This window comes from Urocitellus parryii, chromosome 1 (assembly GCF_045843805.1).
Source record: "Urocitellus parryii isolate mUroPar1 chromosome 1, mUroPar1.hap1, whole genome shotgun sequence".
In the NCBI taxonomy this organism is placed as follows: Eukaryota; Metazoa; Chordata; class Mammalia; order Rodentia; family Sciuridae; genus Urocitellus; species Urocitellus parryii.
The window spans coordinates 260,923,216-260,943,851 of record NC_135531.1 but is presented as its reverse complement, the minus strand read 5'-3'; the positions used below and the strand labels follow the sequence as shown (position 1 = coordinate 260,943,851).

At 34.3% G+C, this 20,636-nt stretch overlaps 1 protein-coding gene across 3 annotated transcripts in view; it reads left to right on the top strand.

Moving 5' to 3' along the window:
• Positions 1-20,636, top strand: part of Ikzf2 (IKAROS family zinc finger 2) — a 156,006-nt gene that overhangs the window by 123,973 nt on the left and 11,397 nt on the right. For all 3 annotated transcript variants that reach the window (XM_026413114.2, XM_026413113.2, XM_077803477.1), the window contains 2 exons: positions 8,729-8,866; positions 17,920-18,063. In XM_026413114.2, the coding sequence (XP_026268899.1) occupies positions 8,729-8,866; positions 17,920-18,063 (282 nt within the window). The remainder of the gene's footprint in view (positions 1-8,728; positions 8,867-17,919; positions 18,064-20,636) is intronic.

Genomic DNA, 20,636 nt, shown 5'->3' with positions numbered 1-20,636 from the left:
ATTGTATTATACCAGCAGTTAAAACCTAACTTCACAAAAATGCAACATCGTTGAAAAGAATGTAGTATGCTGTGGTGTTGAAACTGAACAAGTCGTTTTTAGATATCTGAAAGGTGTTTATTATTTCCCTCAGAAATGGAAAGTATCATATGTTCTCTACCTAAGAATTTGCTTCAGTACCCTTCGTTGTTTGGACATAGATTTAGCATGTTAGAATTTACTGTTTTAATGAGAGCTTTCTGTTAATGACAGTATGGTGAAATGGTTCTTTCATATACCTCTCATATAAATATTAATTTGCAAGACCCTTTCTGAGTCAGCAGTCTAGCAATAGAGATTAAAAGCCTTAAAATTTGCTGGGCATGGTGGCACGCACCTGTAATCCCAGTGGCTCAGGAGGCTGAAGCAGAAGGATTGCAAGTTCAAAGCCAGCCTCAGCAACTTAGAGAGGCCCTCAACAACTTCATGAGACCCTGTCTCGAAATAAAAAACAAAAAGAAGGGTTAGGGATGTGGCTCAGTGGTTAAGTGCCCTGTGTTCAAAACAAAACTTTATTTTTTATTTTTACACAAAGTCTATACCATAAAAGAGACCACTAACTCAAAGAGTAAAACTTATAGATAAAAACAAAAAAAAATGTGCCATATGCTCATCTTTCTTCAGATTGATTTATAATTCCATAAGCAATTATGAATTAAAATAAAATATTAAAAGTCCATTTTGAGAAAGTATATACATTTAATTTTATTAAAGGAAAAGGAATATAATATATGCATAATGCTCTGGGGCTGATTTTATGTGTCATGAAAAGTGGTAAATATGTTTTCTGTATATGGATGTTTCTTTGTATGTTTCTATATGTTTAAACATACATACATCTATATAAAGAGTAAAACATTTACCAAATATATTAGTGCTATTGTAATTTGTTTTATAGGTTCACTAGGAAAACTCTTGAAGTGACCTATTTCAAGAAAATATAAGTGAACAAGGCTGACATGGCTTGGTTGTGCTATATATCTTCATAACACCTTATGAACTTATGGTAAACATTCCTGTTTCAGTATTCTTATGGCCATTTGACTTGTTCTTCTGGGAGTTATGTGGGCACTCTAAGAGTATAGGAATAGCTATTTCTTTATTTCTAATTCTAATTCCTTATGGAGACAGGAAAAAATACTAGTAAATGCCAGCAACTTTTTTTTCTAATTGAATAGTTGGCAGCATCATCAAGTGTTTTGTTTTGTTTTCTAAAACTTCAATTTGTACCTTATTCCTCATGTCAATAGTCTATATCTACATCTCTGACACATTATATCTTCAATTTTCGTTAATGTAGGGTTTTTGCTAGGGTAATATGGAAATGGAACATCATTTTAAATCCTAAGGGCATTGGAAGCATAATCCAGGAATATTGTGAACAATTTTATGTCAATAAATTCAAATGGATGCACTGAGTAAATTATCAAAGTGTACTCATGAAGAAATAGATACTTTGAATAGACTTATATTTATTCTAATAATTGAAATTAAAATTTAACACCTTCCAACACAGTAAAGTCCATATGACTACACTGGTAAATTCTGTCAAACATTTAGTGAAAAGCATAATTCAGGGGAAACACTTGCGAAACAGATTCTTCCATAGAATAGAAGAGGAAGGAGTACTCTCAAATGAATTTCATGAGTTTGACATTACCCTGATACCAAATCGAAGACACTACAAAATATGAAAACTGTATCTTGTAACCCTGTTGAACATAGATGATCCTTAATAAGACATAACAATGATCCTTAATAAAAATTTAGCAAATTAAGCCTGTAGTTATGTAAAAAGAATAATATATCATAACTAAGTAGGATTTATCCCAGTTGTTTAGCACCAGCAATAATCATTCAGTATAATTCTTTGTATTAATAAAAACAAAAAGCCAAAAAGGTATAATCATCTTTTTAGTTGCACAAAGAGCATTTGATGCAATTCAGCATTTGTGCACAAAAAAAAAATTTAATAAAAATTTAGTGATAGAATAGAAAAGAGCTTCCTCAACATGATTAAGGTCATTTGTGATTTAATTCAAGATGATATGTCCAACTATATAGAAGTACCAAGGGATCTGCCCAAAATTTTCACTAAGACTTTAAAATGCAAGGAAAATGTAAACATGGAAGTGCAGATATCTCTTCCACATGATGAGAAGAAAGTGAGTGTATTTCTATGTGGAAAGAATGAAAAGTTTAAAATTAGAATTCAGTGCCACTTACTAGAGCATCCAAAAATGTATGAAATACTTCAAGAGAAACTTAAATATGTTTTAAGAACTATACACTTAAAATTCTTAAGCATTTCTGAGAGAAATTAATGAAGACCTAAACAAATGGAGAGATAGATCACCACTGTTAAATAATTTTTCCTGATATTGAGCCTATCACTTCAACACAATCCCAGTAAATACACCAGCAGCCTTGTTTTGTAGATATTGGCAAACTCACTCTGGAATTTGTTGAGATACAGAGAACCTCAGTAGCCAAAAAATTTTGAAAAAGCAAAGTTAGATGACTTACCCTACCCACTCTAAAGACTGACTAGTGGTTAAGACTTGATCTTTTGGTTTAAGGATTGACATAAAGATTAATAATTAATAACAATGGAATAGAGTCCAGAGTACCCCCAAATACATGGAAAATTGATTTTCACCAAAAATATTTTAGTCTTAAAGTATATTGTTTTCTACAGATGGTGCAAAAACAACTAGGGATCCATTTTTTTTTTAAAAAAAGAATAGCATTAAGGCTCTTGTACTATATACCATATAAATTGAAATAGTCACAGACTATCTGTAACTACAATAATGTGTACATTGTATGTATATTTATGTTCTCTGTGTACACACATATTTTGTAATACCTGCAATATATATATATATATATATATATATATATATATATATATATATATATTCATTTCCTGAGAGCTAAAGGGCAAGCATCTAAATTAGAGACCCTAGACAAAAGACACAGCTCATGTTTCAGAAATTTCAGAATATCAGGGACAAAGGGATGATGCTAACAGCTTTCAGATAAGCAGCCCACATATTACGCTACATTTGCATCAGACATTTTAAAAGAAATGGGACATTCGTAGGTCAGTGGAACAAAGCTTTGAAAATGTTAAGAGAAAATGATTTCCAACCTAGAAATTCTATAGCGAAGAAAGAAAGGAAAACATGGGATTAGGCAATCAAGGAAGCCAGTCATGGGGGAATACAAAGACAGTCTCAGGACAACAGTTGTATAATAAACCCAAAGTACCATCACTTCCATTAGGATCAGGAAGTGCAGATAGCTGTGAAAAGGCAAGAAGGGAGTTGGGATGGCACAGAACCTGAGGCACTGAGACCCTTGAGTGTTTAGAAAAATTATTAGTAGGTATGGGAACATTTGGGCAAGGGAAAAGTAGCACTAGGTACAGAAACACAAGCAAAAGTAAAAAAAAAAAAAGAGAGACAATTATTAACAAGGAAAAATTGAAAGTTTTGCCAAAAAGGAACTGTAATCACTGTTGAGCCAAGTAGTATATTATGATTAATATTTTCATTAATAATGGAAATTTTCATTTTTGTTCTATTAATCAGAAATTGTTATATAACTATTGAAAGAAAAGGAGAATTGAAAGGATGTTTGTAAGAGAGCTGAATCTTTAATTACCAGGACAGAAAGGCAATATATTATCTCAAAACCTGATAAATTAGAAAATACTTATATATTAGTTAGAAATTTATGGATATAATCACTGGAAGAAGGAGTTGAAATGGTTGCTTTTTGGGATAATTAGATTGCTGGAAGCCAGACAGGAAGGAAAGTATGCATTTCATTAAATTCCTTTTAGGTATCTTTGGGTTTTTTTCCAAGTATGGACATATATAACTGTAGTTAAAAAAGAAAGAAAGAAAAATAATCATTAGATTGAAAATTAAAAGGCCTAGGAATACTAACCAGAGTAAGTAATTCCACATTACCATAATTCTATAATCTACAAGAAAATTGTTACTTACTAGCAGGAAAAAAGTACCATTTCATAACAGGAAAATTTTCAAGATGCATTGTTCAATAAAATAAGCAGATTATAAAATACAGCATATAAGGGCTGGGGTTGTGGCTCAACGGTAGAGCGCTCACCTCACATGTGTGAGACCCTGGGTTTGACCCTAAGCACCATATACAAATAAATGAACAATATAAAGATATTGTAAAAAAAAATACAGCATTTAAGATAAACCCAGTTTTATAACAAAATTTATCTTTGCATGTATAGAAAAATTCAAGAGGATAATTCAGAAATGCCAAATACAGTTACTTGATTTCTTGGTAAATTTTTAAAAACTTTATATGAATGTATTGCTTCTGAAATTAGAAAATGATGTAAGAAAAACTGATGAGATAAAACTAAAGAGTTACCAAGTGATGTCATCCTTGAAAAGTCCATTTGTAAGTTATTTCTATGAACAAGACACCATTCTAAACTCTTTGGAAGCTACAAAGGTACATATAGCATTTAATTTCCCAAGTATCTCACAGTGTTATATAGGAGATGAAAATGAATATCGTGCATAAAAGACACAAATAATATAAGGTAGAAGAGTAAAAGTGTCCCACGCTTGAATGGCCAATACAATCACAGTTCTCTAGTAAGAAAGATCACTTTTAGATGGAAGGGCATTCAAGAGATTGTTGAGAACGAAGGAGGAGACTTGAAGAAGCAGAAATTGGATGAAGCCACTCAGAAATATACAAACAAACAATAACAACAAAACACCCAAAAATCATAAGATTCAGAAGTGTAAGTGCAGGGTAATTTTGCTGAGATGGGAGGTATGCTTTGTGGCCAATTTGCATAGGATGCTGAAAACCACATAGAGCTATTCAGTAGAAGTTTGCCCTCAATGAAGGCAGTGTTCAAGAAGGGGGTAAAATAATTACACACAGGAAGAGAAACCCTATTTGAAACATATTATGCTAGCCCAGAATTTAAAGGAAGAGATAAACTTGAGAAACATTGAAGCAGTTGAGTTCACAGAAACTATCGATATTTGGAAGTAAGAATAGGAGGCAACAAAAGTGGCCACATTATTTATTGTGAGTCTGGATTTTTTTTCTTTTTTTTTATTTGTTGTTCAAAACATTACAAAGCTCTTGACATATCATATGTGAGTCTGGATTATTAGACTAGTTGCTACACCAACACAAAAGGGCTGCTATCAGAATAAGGAGGGAGTTTTGTGGAGGAAGATAATTGTAGATATCTGAATGCAAAATTTGATTTCAGGGGACTATCCATGAGATGATACTTAAAAGGCCGTAGGTAATATAGTTTTGAATTCCAGTCAGTCACTCAGTAAATACATATCTTCTCCTACATTTTTAGTAATAAGTATGATAAGCATTATCAATTTATAAGTAAAACATCTTTGTCCTATGGAGCTCCTCATTTGGACTAGTGAAAAACAGATATCAACTGGATCATTATAGAGCAACTGTGATGTCATGTATCAAAACAGATGTTTACGTTATGTGGAAGGGAATCTCAAAATCATGAAGAGTGTAGGTGGCCAGCAGGAGTTCACAAACAGGGAATCATTCCACACATGATTTGGATGTTTCTTAGAAATGAAGACTTAATCTAGAGAGCAAAGAGGAAGAATATTATACTGAAACCAAAATCTGGAAAAACGTGTTTGTCTACAAATTGGGAAGAGGTTGAGAAGCCAATGAAGGCGAGCACAGAGTCGCATTCCAGAAACAAAAAGGAGATTCAAGACACAAGGTGGTTTGGTGGTGACCGAGAAATTAGGAAATTTTAGAATTGCTAAAAGTTCACTGGATTTAGTAATTAGGAGGCTATTGACTTTAAGATGTTTCAATAATATCAGAATGACAGTGTTTTATTTGATGAGAATGTATAATAATAACCATTATAAAAACAAAAATTACAGTACAGGTCCTCTCCTATGACTATATATATGTTATATTTGTTGAGAAAATATGTGTATTTACTTACAAATAAATGAACTCCTAATTTGCAGATAAACTTGTCACGTAGAGAGTAACTATAAAGAATATCTCCTTGGACTTGATACTATTAAGAAATAATATCAAGGAACTGATAGGAAATGATCTTATGAGGATAGTTGGCCATTGCATTTGCAGGTGACGTTTGAAAAATATTTTCAAAGAGTATTCAGGCAGAATGTGGATCTTGAAGAAAACAATTGATAACAGTTCTTAGAAATTCTGAAATGCTACTCCTCCGCCCACCCCAACCCCTACCCCAATTTTCTGACTACTATTTTTCCTTTATTGTTTTACCCTAAATGCTCCTATCTATGACAGAGTTTCCTGTTCAAATTTTTCACACTAAATATGGTCCCCATGTCATACTGGCACATTATTCATTTGTTCCATAGAACCAACCATAATCTGTAACACATTGTTTGTGTATTTATTGTCTGTCTTCCTCCCCTGGCTGTCATTTACCTAACATTAGGCATAATGAGAATTTGTTCTCCACTTTGCCTTTCAGCTTCACCACAGTGTTGTTACAATTCAAATCTATATTGAATGAATGAAAGATAGGAAGATAAGGTAGAATGTTCCCAAAGCAAATTTCTTGGAGATCGAATAGTTACAAGGCATGTCAAAGTCCTACATGTTACCCAGTATTTGAGTTGTTTGAGTAGTATGAAAATTGAAAGGTGAGAAAATTGAGGCTATACCTTTAGAACATTTGCTCAGACCCCCATTGGACTCACTAAGAACAAGGAGGAGATGAAGAGAATGAAGTGATGTTTCAGAGTACATCCATGACAAAATGGAAGAAGTAGTAAAGTATATGGGTGGGTGGAAAATGCACTGAGAGCAGTGAAGAGTGTAGTGCCTTTTCTTCCTTGTCAGGGGAGTGGTGAGTCTGTGGATGGTTAGGAGGCAGGAGAAATGGAATGGAGCCATGTTTCAATTCAACTGAGGAGCCATGAAGGTTGCTCATTGAAATAAGGGGAAGTCTAGGAGGACATATTCACAGCAAAACAGAGGTATCATAAGACTGGGTAACAGGACTAACAAGTATTAGTTAGCTACAATATAAGTGTATATTATTAATCAGTTAATAGACACATTTAGTGTAAATTCATCACTATTTCTAGTAAAAAATGAATAATGCTAATAGCAAACAGGGACTTTTTGTTATGTAGTTCCACGTCTTGGACTATAATTACACATAAATATATTTATATTATTTACACTGTTTTGATTAAAAATATTTTCTTCTGTTCTTGTAGTGATATAATTCTGTACAATAGTCACATCTACTTATCAGAAATTATTGGTTCTGAAAAACACTTTGCCTAGTATTTTTTAAATGACTAATCATGCCTTAAAAAACTTTTGTTTAAGAGAATTTACCAAAAAATATATAATTATGAAATAACTTATTTTATTTTGTATAGATCTCAAATACAACCTAAGGATTTTTTTTTGGTTTTAAAAATTCAGTCCAGTGAAACATTCAGGTTGCTTGAGTACTTTGCTTTCTTACAGTATTTTAGTTTCTCTTGTGACCAGTATCATCACCTGGATTTGTAAGGTGACTGGAATTAAGGGTGCTATCTTCTGTCATGAAAGAGTTGCCTGTCTTTTCTCTTGGCAAAACTCAGATTCCTGTGGGAGTCAAATGAGAGATGAGGCCTGATTAACGCTGTGTTTTATGACTGAGGGCTTTGGAACAGACCACCTGGCATTTTTGTTGCTCTCTATTCATTTAAAACTAAGAATCCTAAGAGTCAAAGCACTCTGTGAAATCCTCATGAATAATCATACATTAAAACCTCTTTCCATAGAGGTTGTTTTTAATCAATTTTATAAAGTTTTGTACAGGAATGTCACAGTACATATTTTAATAGCTATACTGAGATAATGGCTCCCTATTAGGGGAAAATTCATTTCCCAAATGTGAGATGTTTTAGAAAATATCACTTTCATTGTAACTAAATATGTTGGGCTTCCATAGTTCCTGTTAATAATCCTGACCCCAACACCTACTGGCTAATTCTTAGTATTATAAAAGCATGCTGGTAGGGAAGAATATACTTATATACTGCAAAGTTTTACATGTGTGAATAGTCATTACCAAGGTGGAAAGAAAAGAGAAACTCTTTACTTTTATCTGTACTTTTTCTCACCACTTGCATCTTTTTAATCTTCTTGGTACCCATGAATAATCTCTTTTTGTTTAAACCATGACATTTTAAGTTGTTGCATTTTAATTTTTCTTTAGAAAAATGTCCTACTCTTACAAAAAAAATGTATCTAGGATACTCCTGATTTGTATTTTGAATGAGTCAAAGCTGACATAATTTTGTAAGTGTAAATGTGTTTAGAGTCAGATAATTTGAAAATTGATCATCGGTCCCACAGAGTCGGGAATACAGTCAGAACGTGAGTTTGATTCAGTATTTCCCCTATTGCTGAAGGTACCAGCTGCCTGTCTTCTTAGTGTATTTTGTCTTAGTAGAAATTTATTATCTTTTCTTGCCTAAATGGGAATGTGGGAGGAGAAAGAGATATAAGTCTGAAAAGCATATAAATGCTTCCTCCAAACTGTCAAAAGTTAGCTGTTAATTTCGCTTCGGACGTGGATGAGACTCACAGCATCCTAATCTTGTTCTCTTTGCAGTGGGTAAACCTCACAAGTGCAACTACTGTGGACGAAGCTACAAGCAACGCAGTTCACTGGAGGAGCACAAGGAACGCTGCCACAACTATCTGCAGAATGTCAGCATGGAGGCTGCTGGGCAGGTCATGAGTCACCATGGTGGGTAGCAATAGCGTCGCGATTTTCATGCCCTCCTGTGCTGCTCCTGTAGTCTTTTATGGGCTAAATAGTTCCCTCCACCCTTCAACATGAAGATCAAATCTTACTCTGTTTAAATTTTAGATCATATTAGCTTTGTATGGGATTATCTTTTTAAACACTTGAAATGAGCTGAGCTTTGGGATACATCCATACGTTGCCAACAAGCTCTACTGAGTTTTTATGATACTCCCAAATTACTTCGGATAATGTTTGAATTCATGTAACACTGGCAGCCAGTCTTTACTACGCCAAGGGAAGCTGCTGTTTTCTCTAACCAAATGTTAGAAATGGTTCCACACGAGGCTGTAGGTCTCCAGAAAGAATGAATTGCTTATTTGCATTATTTCTTGTATTGGGAAAATATTCAGTGATATAATTTGAATTTTCTCCAGTCTATCTTATAATTAATCTGAGAAATTATTAATTTTGCTTTCACATGTGTGAGACATGATTTAGACTAAACTTTGACACCATCACCCTCCTAAAAAAACATTCTGTAAGCAAAACAGCCTGATCTCCACAATACACAGTGACAGGAAGTTTGTCCTTAAGGCTCACGAATTCATAAGTCTCAATTCACAAAAAGTCAATTTTAGTAAGTCAGCCTAACAAAGGAAGGTGATGGATTTTAGTTCTTTAGATTTCTACTTTCTGTCTTGCCTAAATAATTATATATATATATATGTATATATATATATATATACATATATATATATATATACATATATTATATTTTATTTTTAATTGTAGCTGGACACAATAACTTTATTTTATTTATTTTTTTAATGTGGTGCTTAGGATCAAATCCAGTGCCTCACATGTGCTAAGTGAGCACTCTACCACTGAGTCACTACCCCAACCCCTAATTATATTTTTATACTGACTGATTATATTATTCATATGAATTAAAAAATCTTATTGATATATTTCTATCCTTACTTAAAAATGATTGGCTGAGGGGCTGGGGATGTGGCTCAAGTGGTAGCACGCACCCCTAGCATGTGTGAGGCATTGGGTTCGATTCTCAGTACCCCATAAAAATAAAATAAATATATTGTGTCCTCCTAAAACTAAAAAATAAATATTTTTAAAAAATGGTTGGCTGATATTGAATGGTAGTTTTCTTTACTTACATTTAAAATACAAATATTCTTTTATTGGCTTAGATATACTACCTTGAGGATAATTTATGGGTTTTTTTGGTTTATGTGTTTATGGGTTTTATGGGGATGTGCTTATTAGATCACTATCTAATAAATTATATAATTGTTATAAAATTTTTTAATTTCTTTAAATTTTATTAAACTATAAAATTATTTGTTGTTGAGTTGAGAATTAAAATTTTGAATGTTTGTTGTTATTCTAAATAATTTACGTATTTCCTTGTATTAAGGATAGGTTCTGTAATCTAAAGAATCTGATTTAATTCCATTAGTTGTTATGATTGAGTCCATTTATTTTTATATTACTAACATTTTTGTTTGTATTTGAACTCTTTTTGGTATTGCAAGCTTTTATTGCCTGAGCATGCAAGCATGACATAGGGCCCACAGCATAGAGGTTATAAAATGGTGGGCTGTGAAGTCCAGTCACCCTGATCTGCTGCTGTAGTGTCATAGGCATAGTGTAAGAAGTAAATGGTATCAGATGTACAGTAAACACCCCCTAAATAATTTGCACATTTTAGGACATTAAATACTAAGAAACAGAAATCTGTCCTCCCCTATAAAGTCGTCACTTGCCACTGTTAAGAAGTACAGGTTCCCTTGGCCTCCTTAGAACACTGTTTTGGATTTAAGGGTTGCCTAAGTCAGGGGGTTCATGGACATCGGGAGCATTCCAGAGCTTCCCAGAGATCCCTTATGGCATCACTACTACTTTTTCCTGTTTTCCCACTGTTCTAACATTTGATTGGAATAATATGCACATTCTGTTGATTAATTTTTTCCATTTAGTTATTTATGAAACTCCAAATGGCATACATACCCAAATAATCAAAATAGAGTTTCTCCTAAAAGATTTTATATTATTGCAGGAAAGTAAGGTATAAATAAATAATTATAACCAACATTTGGCTCATTAAACTGTCATAGAATTACTATTGACAAAAAAGTTAAATGTATTTTGGGAAGAGAAAAAGACATCTTGTAAACAACTGGGACTTCGGTATTGCCCTTTATTTCCCAGATTTCTTGGATCTTTTCAGACACAGGCCCTTTATAGGTGGTGCCAAAGCTGGGACAGAGGAGGACGAGTGGGACAGAGAAAGAGGGAAAGCCAAGGAGAAGTAGAAGAGGAAGATAATTCTTGATGTCATGGATAGACTTGAATATTTGTTCTTAAATACTAGATACCATTTTAACCACATTAACCATAATATGAATGCCATTTTCTACCATACTTTTCTAGGTTTGTTGTAACATTAATTTGGAGTCATCATTAATCTCCTTTTTCTTTTATTGACCTGCTTAATGGAGAGTTGACTTTATGAGGTAGGAGTTGATACATCCATGAGAGAGAAAACTGTATGTAGAAACCACATAAGTTCATCATTAATCTTGTCACACACACACATAGCATGGCCAAGGTCTCCTTTTCAGCCACAATAAAATTCATATTTATCCCATCCCTCTCTTCTTTTCCTGCTATATATTATCTACTTCTTTTGTTTCCCTTTTAGTGGTAGGAGTTAGGGTTGCCAGTTAGTATGGTTGCTGTTAAATCTATAAAGGGAATTTTTGTTCATTTCTAATAGAGTTGTCTTTCCTAACATCTTTTTTCTAAAACAAGTTCATCCCATATTGGTTCTTCTATTAAGGAAATGTCTGAAGGAAAAAAAAAAAAAAGACATTCTTCTACTTCATTCAGAAAACATTTATTGAGGGCTTGCTTGCTCTTTGCCAAGTTCTATGAAACATTTAGGGAATTTAAAGATAAATGAACACAGTGTCTTTTGTATACTTACATTCTGTTAGGAAACACATAAATTTTAAATATAATAAGATGAAATGAAGCAAAATGGTTAATAAAGATGTGTTTGCAGTTTGGGAGCATGGATGTAGGGGTAGCCTGATGGAGAAGACAAGGAAAGCTTCTTCTATGACATAGTGTTTTGATATGAGCATGAGAGATGGTAAGAGTCACAGGTACCTGACAGGACACAGAGGCTGCTCGTTCCATGCAGAGAACACGGAAGAAGCTTGAAGGAATAAAGAATCCTTAACAGATTCTTTGACACTGGGTATGATTGGAGCTAAAGGAATGGCAGGAAAAGCAGACCCTTTTGTACTGGTGAAGTCTCAATATTACCTAATCAAATGTGTGTATTTTAAAGACAAATGTCACCTAAGTAGAATAGAGGACTGACATCTGTCTGGAGCAGGGCGTGAGTGTGAGGAGAGACCCAAAGTGATAGTGCCAAAGAAAAGATGAAGGGGCAGTGGTGGGACAAGACACTGAGAGGAACATTAAAAACATATTTAGGAAGTTAAATAAAAAGTTTTTATAAATGTTGGTTGATTTTGAGGAAAGGAGAGGAATTTCATGACTTTTAGTTTAGGAAATACAGATAACAATGAATTGGTTTTCTTGGCAGATTATTTATCTTATTTCTATGCTCATTTTTCATGACTGTTTAGCTTGAAGACAAAGCCTTAAAAACCAAACTATGTAATTAATTGCCTTCTTGCCAGAAGACAAAAATCAAAGTGTGAACCAGAAAGTCAGCCGACTTGAAAGCTATGATTTCATAGATTTGCACTTTGGATTATTTTGGAAAGGGAGGTTGTTTTCCCCAACCATGGAGGTATAATTGAGAGTTTACAAACTTTCTATTTAGTTTTTTTGTCTTTTTTCCATTGTGTGACATCATTTCCTTTGGTAAGTTATATTATAAAGATCCATTGAATAGAGTGTCTCACATAGAAAGTCAAATAAATTGCCATCTCTGAGGTTTTTACCAACTATTGGAAGAAATAAACCAATAAACCAACAATTAGAGCACTGTGTGGCAAGTGTCACAGGGCACAAGTATCTAAATCAGACTGGATTTCCAAGAGGAATTTCTAGGGGAAGTTATGTTAAGTTTGAAAGGTAAAAATAACAAGCTAATAAGTGGAGAGTGGCATTTCATGTAGAGTGAATAGCATATATGAAGAAACAGAAGTCTAAAAGACCACGGAGAGCTAAGGACCTGCTAGGAGATTTGCACATTTGGAGCCCAATTTGTAAAGACAAGAGAAGGTTGTGAGAGTAAAGATATATGTTCTGTACCAAACGTCAAGGGCCTACTGTTCTAGGCAAAGAATTTTGTACTTTAACCCAAAAGATAGGATTGCATTTATATTTTATGGATAGAAATATGGGACACAGATCAGAGGAGTTGAGAAACACAGACCAAGCAGGAGATTGTTGCTGTGGTTGAGGGGGGCTCAGTGGCCTGGAATATATAGAAAGATTAGGTAATTGAGAACAGCTGCAGATGTGGATTCTGAAACACTTGGTACCTTTATGATTGTTTGTAATGAGATGTGGTAGGGAGGAGGCAAGGCCTGAAACAGGATGAGAGGAAGAAATCTGGGAATAACCACAGGTATACAGCATGAATGATGGAATAGATCATAGTGCCATTTATTGAGATGGAACTTAGAAAAATAGGCTTGGGAACCAAAGGGAGATTTCAGTTTTTGAACACATCTTTTTTTTTTTTTTTTTTTTTTGGTGGTGCTGGGGCAAGCCCTCTAACAACTGAACTATATCCCCAGGCCTTGAACACATCTTTGATAGTCAAGCAAAGCTGTCCAGGAGAAAGTTGAAAAATACACACAAACACACATACATATCTTGAGCTTCTTAGAGAGGTCTGAATAGGAAATAAAGATGTGGTAGCCATCATTATATAGGTAGTATGAAGTAATAGGTTTTAATAAAGTATCTTAATCCATTTTAAATTGCTATAACAAAATACCTAAGATTGGGTATTTTATAAGGAAAAGAGGTTCAATTTGAATCATGGTTTTGGAGGCTCAAGAGCAAAAGACACTGATATCGGCTTCTAGTGAGGGGCCTCATGTCATATAGCATCATGTGTTGGAATCATGTATAAGAGAGAAGTCTCATGATGAGATCAGAAGCGAGAGAGAGCCAAGAGGGACTGAGCTTTCTCTTTTTATCAGCTGAGTCTCCTGGGAACTAATCCACTCCTGGTAAACCTAAGCCACTCTGTGAGACTAGCTTTAATCCCTTCACAAGGTCTGTGCCCTGGTGACTTAATCAGCTTCCACTAGGCCCCACCACCTTTCAGTATCATTACATCATGGACCAAGTTTCTAGCACATGAACATATCCAAACCACAGTGAAGGCTCTTCAGATAAATATATTGAGACACCTAGAAGGCCAAGAACACACTGGGAATAATAAGAGCAATGAAGATGAGTAAAAACAGTATCGGGTATTAGGTATCAGCAGCAAATCGAGTATCAGCACTGTTGAATGCTGTCAAGAAAATAACTCATGTAAATGAGAAGTTTTGGTTTTAGATTCAGTGACATGGAGAAAACTTGTGACAGAATTCAAGACATCTGTTTTGCCTGCCTGATATCCCTTCCCTCTTCTCTTGATAATATGAGTTCCATGTTCCTTTTTGAGAACTTTCTCCCATTGCATGCAGCTATTGGGGATGTCAGGGCAGTTCCGTAGCCCTGTCCTATCCAAGGGTACACCTGTGACCTAATATAGGTTCTTCATTCTGTTTCTTCTTGGAATTTGAATTTTAAGATAAAAACCAAACAAAACCAACCAACCAACAAATGAAATGCATGTTAGGGCCACTGTGGTGGTGCATGCTTATAATCCCAGCTACTTGGGAGGCTGAGGCAGGAGGATCACAAGTTTGAGGCCATCCAGGCCAAGTTAACAATACCCTATATCAAAATAAATTTTTACGGAGGGTTAGAGATGTTTCTCTGTGGTAGAGTTTCTGTCTGGCATGCACATGGTCCTGGATTCAATCCCCAGTCTGGAAGGAAGGAAAGTAAAAGCTATATTGGGAGTACTATTATGGTTCTGACTTTATGGTTCATCAATGTGACGAAACAATGATACAATGCAAGTATAAAAATAAATAAGGTCAAAAAAGATCTTTGATTATGAAGTTTGCTCAAACAAGTGAAGTTAAGCACATTGGTATGTTTTTAGCCTAGCTAAATGTCTTACAATAGGATAAATGCAATTAAGATGTCAGATACCTAGAGAATTTGCTTTGTGTTTTAAGCAGTATATATACAGAAACATTTTGTTGAGTTGCTCCCAGATTCATGAAAGTGAAAAAATCAGATTACGTGATTACATAATTGAGTAAAAGAGCATCAGTTTTTTTTCCATTAACAGATATGTCAACTGGTTTATAAGATGTCAGTGTTTAAGAGACATCTACAAAGAACAGAATAGCATAGTGGTTAAGAGGTCAGGTTCTGGATCCAGACCTCCTAGTAGTAACATTCCCTCCTAAGTAGAAGTAAGCACAACATGGAAGAAATTACTTAAGGTAGCCAGATTTTTGTTTCCCCTCTGTAAAATAAGATGGTAATGACACCAATTTCATGGGGTTTTTGAAAGAATTAAAAGAATTATTAAATGTGACGTCTTAAAATAGTACTTAGCACCTAGTATAAACCAGTTATTATTGCTGGCATAGTAAAAGAAGATCAATTTGGGCCATAAGGGCTGTTATAAAGAAGAGATTAAACCAGAGCTCTGCCAAAGTCATTGTTTTCAGTTTACATGAGCTTCATTGAACTTGGGGCAAATCATCTGAATTGAGGTGGATGTGGTGTGGGACAGTTCCCACACCCAGGTTTCGTTTTGAGTGTTAAATATGTGCAAATACGAAAATTCAGGGTAAGACTTAGACCAGAACTGCCAAGTTTTAGATTACTCATTTCAGAACTAGTTAGCATATTCAATTTGGGGGGCAAACCCCTTTAACCACTTTTGCTGTTTTTTTAGCAAAGTTTACAACAATTTTTTTTTCTTGCAAAATTTTTCTCATTTTGAATCTAGGTCTGTGATATATTTTCATCTTTGTTTCACCCATAAACTACTTTAGTTTTGGAGTTATTTTAATAATGCAGTAAATTCCTGTGAATCTACTACTCCTTCTCCAAAAAGTTAAGATTTTGACCATAATCTGTTTTTCATATTACCTGGCTCCCCACCACATCACCACCACCATTCCATTCTCCTGACCATGTATTCTAAATTGTGTGGTCATTCTTGATTGTTTTAAAAAATTCTTTGATTTCTTTTTAGAATCTCTTGATTTTCTCTTAATTATTTTCTTTTAGTTGTTGACAGATTTCATAATACTGGGCTTGGTGGTACACACTCATAATCCCAGCTACTCAAAAGCTGAGGCTAGTAAGACACTGTTTTATAATATTTTTAAAAGGCTGGGGATGTAGCTGAGTGGTAGAGCACTTGCTTATCATGTATGAGGTCCTGGTTCTACTTCCAGAAGAAATAAAGAGGGGGTGGGGGAGAAAGAGAAAGTTATAGGTAATGTTTTGAGATACACATTTCTCATTGATAATACCATGATTAATTTTGGTATAGAAAATTACCTATGTTTCCTTCTTACTGAATCTCTTTTTGGAATTGGTTTTCCATATTAATATCCAATAGTTGCAATATTTCTTGCTATTTATAGCCAGAAGACCTCTTATTAAACGTAGATTGAAGATTAACTCGTTCTGGCCCATCCAATCTATGTGTTAGATAGATTGAATGTTAATTTCCTTAAATTGTCCAAACTAAGGAAACCTTTCGTGATGCTATTTTTCATTTCTTCAAAATTAGCAACCTGCTAGTGGCTATTAAATGAGTTACCTGAATTGGACACTCAATTTTCTTCCCTTTCATCTTTGCTTTCTTACTTTTAGTGCATAACACCAGGATCCCCTTATGGATGAGAATACATTGTGTTTCACACAGTGGGACTCCCCTGTACAAATTAATGGACCAAAGTAAATAATTTTTCAGTGCATGATGAACAAGTAATGATAGCTAAAGATATGGAACCTTTAGGTCTTTCCTGTGAACATTAGTTTTAATCAGCTAAATCTGATCGAAAATGTTACCCTATCCTTAATTCAAAATCTTTGGCCAGTATTTCTACTCAAAAACAACCTTTATTATCTAGACTATCAACATCAGTATCTAATGTCAATATCTAAAGCCTGACATAATAGCCCATAGCAACTTAGACAAATGGGACCAGTAGAGAACAGCCCTGGAGTTTATGTCAAATGAATTAGAGCAGTAGTTTAGTGAGCCAATGTGCCAATTTGGAAATGGATTGTTTTATCTTGCTAAAGAGCTCTTTTTAAAATAAATTACGATCATAAAGCTGCCACAGTTTACTATGCATAGACATGTTCAGAATTGGATCTCCCCTTTGTGCAGGTATTTAAGCTACTGCCAATAAGGCTAACAGCTCATCAAACAGAAAATCTGCTGCAGGAAAATACATGGGGGTTGGGGTGGCGGGGAAATGGTCAAAAAATATTTTGCTGTTATTCTGAGTGTCTGGTTAAGGATTTCTCTGAAACAAGCTGACTTTCTAAAGTTGTTTTATAAAGATAATCTCCAAAGCCTTTAAAATAATGTATCCTTGAATTATTGATTTTAATCAGTGTTCAAAACAATTTTAGGCAAAATATGAGAAATCAGATGAACATGTTTGCCACAAATAGTGCCAACAGTTTATGTTATTGATCTGAGAGAAACTCAGATAAAAATGAATTCCACTGAATGTGTGTGTACTTTGTGTGTGTGTATGTGTGTGTAAAATTAAACAGTATTCTTTCACACTAGAGGTTATTCTTTCTACTTGCTTTCATTCAAACATACTAGCTTATGTTTTTTATAGCATATTGGAATGGCAAATTTATCTCTGTATCTTTCAAATTGTTGAAGAAATTACCAGAATGCCTTTTTGTGTGGTTTTATATAGTACCTCCTATGGAAGATTGTAAGGATCAAGAGCCTATTATGGACAACAATATTTCTCTGGTGCCTTTTGAGAGACCTGCTGTCATAGAGAAGCTCACAGGGAATATGGGAAAACGTAAAAGCTCCACTCCACAAAAGTTTGTGGGTAAGCAGTGCAAATGCTTTTGTTTCTTTACCAGGTGACCTCAGTTGGAAAGGCAAGTTCCTATGTATTAGAAATATATATGGGACATCTTAGGTCATGAAAAAATAATCATCTCTTCTCCATTATTCTTTTCTACTCCCTGATACTCCATCGACATCACACTTATTTACACACACACACACACACACACATACACACAGATAAACACTCTTATTTACACACACACACAAACACACCCTTAGATATACAAGCATAAGAAAGAGAAGTAAAGACTGCTAATCATCAGTTTCCATCTAAAAATATAATAATATATAAATTGAAATAACATACAAAATAAAATATTATTTAAAAATAATTACACATTATAAGGGCCCTATGATCTAGCCTTTTAGCCAGCTTTATAACTGTTTTTAATTTGGAAGTAATACCAGGATTTTTACTTTTTTTTAACATGGTATTAATTCTTTTAGTATTTGATCTAGAATTAAGAGATTTTTTTCCCAGAATTCTACATTAGAAAAATAATGTAGCAACCTACATTCAAAATCCTTCACATGTGGATCTATACTGTATATTTTGATCTTTGTTTTCCATCCAGCCTATGAATTTGAACTGAAAAGATTAGATATCATATATTTAGACTTGCCCTTTTCATATCCAGACCCTTAGATATTCTTTGATACGCCCAGTGCTGGCATCATTCTAAATGCATGCTGTAAGTCATAGTGTGTCTCTAAGGATTTAAAAAAAAAATCAGCTTTTTTTTTAGAAAGTAAAAGTTATATTCAACAGAAAGATTTGTTAAAGAAATGTCATCACCGTGTATTTAATATATATATTATTGAATCCTTATGTGTAGGTAAAAATAAGAAAAGAAAAGTACTAAAACAGATTCTCACATTCTAAATTCAGCATTGTAGGACATCCTGATTGAGGGATGATTAGGAGAAAACCTTTTCTTTGGTTACTTCAGAAAGGAAGGAGTAATAAAATTCTGTTTCCATAGCGTTTTGAGAAGGTTTCCTTTCTATCTAAAATCGAAGAACCAACAAATCAACAAAATACTGCCTTTTGACCAGCTGGTGGAATTTAGTAAGAACTCACTGAAAGAAGCTTAATGAGCGACTCTAGGGGTCATATTAAGTCAGTTCAAGACTGTACTCAGAGCCCTACCTTGGGAACTTCTTTCTGCTACCCTTTCTTCTTTTTTATACGTATCTTTGAGGGGGAGGAGGGGGGAAAACAGGAGGTGGGAGATCAGAAACCATTACATTTATTTTTTAAAAATTAATTTATTGAAGGACATCAAATGCTTATATCCAACTAGACACTAAGTATAGTTGGAAAAATAAGAAATTTGTTAGTATTCTTTTTTGTCTTTTGAATTTATATAGTCTATTCTTTGTAACATTTTTGTCATGTTTCCTATGACGGAAATGGTACTCTTAATTATATTCCTTAGAAAAGAGACAGATTTTTAGAAAATTACCGTATGAGTCTAAAGTAATGACATTAGATGTTTTTATGAAGAATGAGATTTTTTTTTCCCTTTATTTGGATTCTATCCTAAGAAGATATAGCAAAGAATAGCACAGTGACTGTTTCAGTGCTTGTTCTTGAAATGAAACTTTTCATCATTCCATACTTGCCAAAAATTCCTTTTTTCTATCTCCCTCATTTAAATATTATTCTTTGACCTTGTCAAGGTCTCCTGGCCAGTGATCTATGCACTTTATGCATTCTGTGTCTTCTGGCACTCTCATGCTAGCGTGCTTGACTCCTGCCTTGTTGTCCTGCCACCTTCTCTTGGTGAAACCTCACTCTCTCATGGAGCTGACTGAGCATTTTTTCCATATTTATACTAGTATTTTGGAGAAAATCCCACAGTCAATAGATAAATGATTAACTGATCTACAGTATCAGCTGGTCCATCCATACTATGTAGCAGCACTCCTCTAGTCTCTCCCCAAACTTCTCTCCTGCTGCTATTTTGAACCTTTGTTCTCTGCAAGCTTCTTACCTTATGCCTAGGGAATGAGTTGAAATGATTTCAATATATTACCAGTCCTATAGGATCATGTGCATTTTCGTTAATATTTTAGTCTTTATTTCCTTATTTCAGTAAAAGCACTATCCCTCCGATTCTCTCTTTTGGTGTCTGGAATTTTTCTATTATGCCCCCCCCCCCAGATACCTCACATGATTAGTTTTCCTTTTTCTCACTTGCCTATCAGTATTTAAGGTGACAAATTATAACCTTTTAAAAATTCCTTCAAGCCCAAGTCTCCTTCTAGTTATCACTCCCTGCTTTCTCTTTCTCTTCAAAGATGGAATTGTTGAAAGAATTCTGTGCCTACTTTCCATGACTTCTTTCTTTCTTTTTCTTTTATCCTAGTTCATGTAACTTCCTTTCTTCCCCATGCTCCACTGAAATTATCTTCTGGATGTTGCAGCTTTCTTTCACAGTGCCAAGTCCAGTGGACCCTTTTAGGCTGTATCTCTTACCCAACTCCTGGCGAGCATTTGCCACTTTTGAATAGTCAGTTCCTTCTGAACATAATCTTTTCTTGGCT